The following is a 6198-nucleotide window of genomic DNA, read 5'->3' as shown; positions in this document are numbered from 1 at the left end:
TTAGCATTTTCTTTAAAAATTTTTTCAACTTTATCAAGCTGCTCATTGATGATTTTCGTGTTTGCACTTAAAATTTCGACAAATGTTTTTTCTTGTTGTTTCAGCATTGCCTCCGTTTCTTTTCTAAATTCCAATAACATTTCCAGTAGCATTTTTTTAATGCAAGTGTAACTGCCAGTTGTTATAATGTTTTAACGAACAATAAGTTTTTTATTTTTATATTTTTTTAAAAAGTTTTTAAGACAGTTTTTTTTTTAAACAGATAAAAACGCGTCTGCTCTTCTTGAAAGCTTATTGCAAAAAAAAAAAAAAACAAAAAAAAAAAAACAACCTAATTACCTATTATACCTCATATACCCTACTAAGCTTCCAAAAATTTAACTCTTTAAAAAAATATTATTTTGCCTGTATTCAAATTATATATCATTTCAGAAAATGATTTTCTACAAAATATCAAAAAGTATTTGTAATTAATTCAATAAATAATTAAATGCAAATAAATAAACATTGTCATAACTATTTCATTCTATCCTCCATTTTATTCTACCTGCTTTTACTCAATTATATTTTAATTCCAACTATTTCCAAGAAGTTGTTTTTTAGTTTATATTGAATTCCAAAATGTCTTTCGATTTTTAAAATTTTAACTGCGTCTTTAAATTTCAGTTTGAAGGATTTTGATTATATTAATTAGAAGCAGTGCCGTGGCAAAGGCCCCCCAAACCCCCCATCTGGGGGGGGCCCACGAGATATAAGGGGCCCGTTTTTTAAAAAATGATAAAATTTTTTATGGCATTTTATTATTTTAACAGATAATTATCAATTATATTCAAACTATAAAATAAAATAAATGCTACTAAGACAATTTTAATGTGAAAAAAAACAACTGATGAGAATGGACATCCTTGTTTAGTTTCTGTATCTATATAGTAGCTTAACTCTAAAATTTTTACTCATACTTTTATGAAAAACACGGAATTTTTTAATCTTGACATGTTTCGTAGTTAACATACTACATTTTCAAAAGATTAAATAACAATTTAAAACTCTGGATATAAATATAAAATCAAAATTTGAAGACATTACAGAGAAATATTAACCGACAAATAGAATTGTTACAAACCAATAAAAATTATAATACAAATTATGATATCATAAATAGCATGCAAAAAATTATGTAAATAAAACAAACTAGATTGACAAATTTATATTATAATGAACAGTTTATTTAAAGATGAGTTTTCCTATTTCACATGGAGTTTTCACACCGGGATATTTCCCGGTGGGCCGTCAGCAATACAACATTTTAAAATTTTATAATATTTTAAAAAGTATTTTCTTTAATTTTTTTAATAACTTTCTAGAATAGTAATAAAAAATTGTGAGTTGAAATACGATTTGAAATATTGATTTCTGCGTGTCAGTTGCTTCATTTGACTGTATGATGTGTGTGTAGTTGGTTAAACCGAAACGCAATCGTCATTATTCAAAATTCGTAGTGAGCGTGGCTGAATCAGCTGAGCCGGTAAGTTTATTATTTATAGGAGACATTATTATTTTTCATTTAATTTATTTGTATAAATTAAATAGGTATAGTACTATAGTAGGACCTAAAAGTAAATTTTATAAACTATCTGTTCTATTTTTAGGTATTAATTATTGGAATGAAGAAAGTGAAAAGTGGTGCAGCTAAGAGAAGAGAAGCAGCTGCAGCCAGGGAAGTAATAACTAAGTACCCCAAACTTACACAATTTTTGAAACCAGCAGTTCAAGCTGATGGTGAATCAGTAGCAATAACAGAAACCAATAATGATGTTACAGCCAATGCAGAAAATGATTCTGTTTCTTGTTTTGGTTTGTCTGCTGAAGGAGACTCTAATATGGCAATCTGTGAGTGTATACCAACTGCCACAACACTGCCACTTCTTTTTCTCAGTGATGATCCTTCTGATTGGCCAGAAAATGTTTCTGATGCACAGAGGTGTGACATTGTTGAACGTGATGTAAAGCAAATTGAGATAGATTTTCCACACAATCAAGAAAGACGACGATTTTCAGTGACTTATTATAAACGACAGATGAAGAATGGAGAAACTATTGTACGGTCATGGCTATATATGAACTAAATATGAAGTGCTGAACGTAGCTTCAGCAAGCTAAAATTGATTAAGACTTTTCATAGGTCAGTATATTTAATCTTGCTACTTTATACATAATAGATGTAGCTCTATGCATTTCTTTTCACTTTTTATAGGTCAACAATGGTTGATGACCGCTTGTCTTCTCTGGCGATGCTGTCAATTGAGAACGATGTGGCAAGAAAATTAAATTATGAGGAGATAATCAACAAATTTGCAAGTATGAAAGTTCGCCACAAGTCATTTCTGTGACAATTGTGAATATGTGATTTATTACAGGTTTTGAAGTATTACCAATATAATATAACAAACATTATTCTGATAATTATCCGTACATATACGTTTGTCTATACTTATATGTCTTATTTTTGATGTTTTTAGCCTTTAGAAAAAATGTGACACATATATATCCTGTAATGTGATGCCACAAAATTAGGGCCCAAAAAAATGATTTGGGGGGGGCCCAAATGTACCACGCCACGGCACTGATTAGAAGGCTACCAAATCAAAAATGGCAACTTAAACCGTGATGAAAATGAGCATGCTCACGTATTACACAAAAATGGTATCTTTAAATGAAGCCAAAATAAATGTGTTTTATGCATTTTTTTCCAAAAAAAAATGGAACGGATTTTTAGGTTAAATTTTTATATTATGTATGACATTTGTGTCTCCTAAAAAAAAAAAAAGGTCTTCATTTCTAAGATTTTTTAGGGCTTTCAGATTCTGGCGTGTGTGTGTGTGGTGGGGGGCAACCGTCATAAATTAAGGCGTTGGCCTTGGTCTCGGCCTTGAAACTGTTAACCTTGGCCTTGGTCTTGAACATTTTGGCCTAGGCCTTGAACATTTTGGCCTAGGCCTTCCACCTTTTCTTAATAATTTCAGAACTTTCTTATGTGTTTTTCTTTTAAAAAGTGTATTGCAGTCGATTTTTTTTTAAAAGAATTATTTTTGTTTACTTTAAAGCATTAGAACTCAATTTTGTGTTTAATGTCACGGTTTAAGTTGCCATTTTTGACTAACCATTTTAAAACAACAATCAATGACATGATTGGTTAACGGGATTTGTTTTAACATTTTTTATTAGTTGAAACATTTTAAAATTTAAAAAAGATTTAAACACATGCAGGGCCAATGACACGGGTTTCGAAGTGGATGGGGGGGGGAGGCACAATTGTTAATTTTAAAAAAAAGTCTTGTATATCTAGAATTTTCTTAAAAAAAAAAAAAGGTTCTTTCGAAAAAAGTGGGGGTATATAAAAATAAAGAATTGATTCCTAATTAATTATAAATACATAAAAATAAAGAATTATAAGTACATAAAAATAGAATTATATGTACATAGAATTATTAGTACATAAGAATTATAAGTACATAAAAATAAAGAATTTATAATTAATTAAAAATTTTATATATTTTATATTATGTATTTATATTTTATTTTTTAGCTTTCATATTATCTTCAAATAGGTCAAAGACAAACGGACAAAAGGTCAAGGTCAAAGACAAAAGTTTCAAGGCAGTAAAAAAAACGTCGATTTTTTTACAGATTTGAAACTTTTGGCCTTGGTCTTGGAACATGTTGCCGTAACCTTGGCCTTGCTATTTTTCGTCTTGTTAACAACTCTGCATATTAATAACAAATTGTTTTTTTTCGGTGAGGTCGCTTTTTATCCGATCATAAATTTTATGTATCACTCCGAATTGTTTCAAATGCTTTTGTAAGTCAATAAATAATTTAAAAGTTAAGTTATTATTTCCATTAATTTTAATATTAAATAGTAATTTATTCGAATATGTTTAAACAAGATTAAAAATATCTTTAAACAAAATTAAAAAAATATATTTTTTAAGACTTTTTTTTTGTTATTATTGTTTAAAAAACTAGTTTGACAAATGCTCCATTAAGTTTAATGGAGTATCTGCCTTTGTTAAGAATAAATTAAATCCAAATAGTTTTTAAGGACTTTTACTAAAAGTTAAAATTATAGTTGCTATTTTATTTCGTCACCTTTGAATTGATTTTAAAGAAACGTATTCCTTTATTTTAATTATCAAATGTAATAATCGTGAATTTTACAACCAAATATCTTTTTACGTTCGAAAGTTAAATGTTCGTTCTAAATTCGATTTACCTAAATTTATTTAAAACGTTAAAAACTAAATCATTATAAAAATAATTATTTCTTCAATATTAAATGTTTATACTGACTAACTATTTCACAATTTAATAAACATTATTTACAAAAGAAGTAAAACCAGTGGCATAGCTACATATTTAGCGCTACGTGCAAGTAAAATTAGTGCGCCCCCACTTTCCTCGAAGATATTTGAAAAAAAGTAAAAAAAAATTGTGTTTAAATCATAGGCGTTATATGCAATATGGAATAGAAAAACCTCATATGTTCCTAATGTCCAATTTGAAGATACCAAAATGGGTTTAGATGGCAATCCTGATGTTAATAATCCAATAGAAATAAAGAAAAGATTTAGGTTTGCAATTCTGATTTTTAAAAAGCCATGCGTTTAATCATCTTATTGGTGTTTCTGTATATGTTTACATTTTTTTAATTTGGACAAAAAAAGATATATTTTATTGTCCAAAATATATTTTTATAGAAATAACAATTTATTTAAAATTAAAATTTATTTAAAACTTATTGACATTTCTTATTTCTAGCACATAGTTTAAAATTGTTTTTTTCTTTCATTTTCCTTTACAAATTGATCAACTTTATCCAAATCAAGTTGACAAGCTATTGCTTTCTCAATCGATATAGTGGCCACAGACCTTAGACGGTGTTGTGATATGCTGCTTCTTAAATATGTTTATGTTAAGTTCAGTTTTGAAAAACTTCGTTCTGCTGCAGCAGAACGAAGTTTTTCAAGTAGTTCAACAATTTGGTTCATAGAAGCAAATACTTTCATTTTTCTTTTTAAACATCTTCGCTTCCAACAAGGCTGCAAGCAGCCACTAATTAAAGTTGGAAGCAACAGAAAGAGAAAAGATGAAAATTGTAGAGCAAGATAACGATTGACGGACTTTATTAAAGGATTGCAAATTATATGAATCAGGAAAACAAGATGAAGGAAGCGAATTCCAAAGAGCTGATGTCCAAGGAAAAAAACTAGATGAATAAGCGTTTTTGGAGCACTTAGGAACAGTCACAAAAAAAGGATGAGACTTAATTGAATGACGAGTAACACGAAAATGAATTTTAGTAGATGGCACAAGAGACGCTAGCTCTTTATAGCCATGCCCATTATAGTATTTGTAGAATAGATTAAGAGAAGCAACATTACGACGATGTAATAATGGTTGAAGGTTGGCTGCAAGAGCAGGTCCAACTATGTTTACAATGCGTTTTTGCACCTTGTCTAGAAGAGAAATGGCATCATTAGAAGATCCGCCCCAGATATGGCAACAGTATTCCATACAAGGCCGGATTTGAGATTTATAGAGAATAGAATTTAAAGTAAGAAAGTGACGAGCTCGATAAAGAGATGCAACCTTAGCAGGTGCTAATTTTGCAACTGATTTAACATATGGTTTCCAAGAAAGATCGGAAGTAAGAGTTAATCCTAGAAGATGAAGAATGGATGACTCATTGAGTACATTACTGTTCATAAATATAGGAAGATATAAATTATTGCGATAACGATTGGCTGAAAAAATTGAGTTTTATCTGTATTGAAGTTCACCAGCTACTGTGAACCCCATGCTGTAGCAGAAGTGAGATCCTTTTCAAGCTCAAATGCCCCCTCCAAGCAATCAGAGGGTGTTGGTTTCTTATTACGACAAGAATAAATGGTAGTATCATCAGCAAACAATGCCACCTTTGATGTGAGAATATCTGGAAGATTGTTGATGTAAATTAAAAAGAGTATAGGGCCAAAGATAGAACCTTGAGGAACACCTGAAGTTACAGAATAAGAAGAATAGTGTTGTCCATCGATGACATTCATCGAGTAAATCGAGAAATTCTTTCAATTGATCATAGAAACAAACTTTACATCAAAGCAGTTGAGACCCAAAACTAGGTGAAATATTGGGGAGGTA

At 29.6% G+C, this 6198-nt stretch overlaps 1 protein-coding gene across 2 annotated transcripts; it reads left to right on the top strand.

The window, feature by feature from the left end:
• Positions 1-843: 843 nt before the first annotated feature.
• LOC136077676 (zinc finger MYM-type protein 5-like) lies at positions 844-2532 on the top strand. Of its 2 annotated transcripts, XR_010637177.1 has the most exons (3): positions 844-1525; positions 1650-2182; positions 2255-2532. XR_010637177.1 is itself a non-coding variant. In XM_065791910.1 (2 exons), exon 2 carries the CDS (start codon positions 1665-1667, stop codon positions 2124-2126), a length of 462 nt encoding a protein of 153 aa, XP_065647982.1. In that variant the 5' UTR covers positions 844-1525; positions 1650-1664; the 3' UTR covers positions 2127-2532. The 2 variants fall into 2 exon arrangements, 1 of the variants encoding a protein (XP_065647982.1); XM_065791910.1 differs by having other exon boundaries at positions 1650-2532.
• Positions 2533-6198: the final 3666 nt, after the last annotated feature.

The sequence above is a fragment of the Hydra vulgaris genome, chromosome 03 (genome assembly GCF_038396675.1).
Source record: "Hydra vulgaris chromosome 03, alternate assembly HydraT2T_AEP".
Lineage (NCBI taxonomy): Eukaryota > Metazoa > Cnidaria > Hydrozoa > Anthoathecata > Hydridae > Hydra > Hydra vulgaris.
The sequence above is the reverse complement of the archived record's forward strand: the minus strand, read 5'-3'. Positions and strand labels throughout refer to the sequence as shown.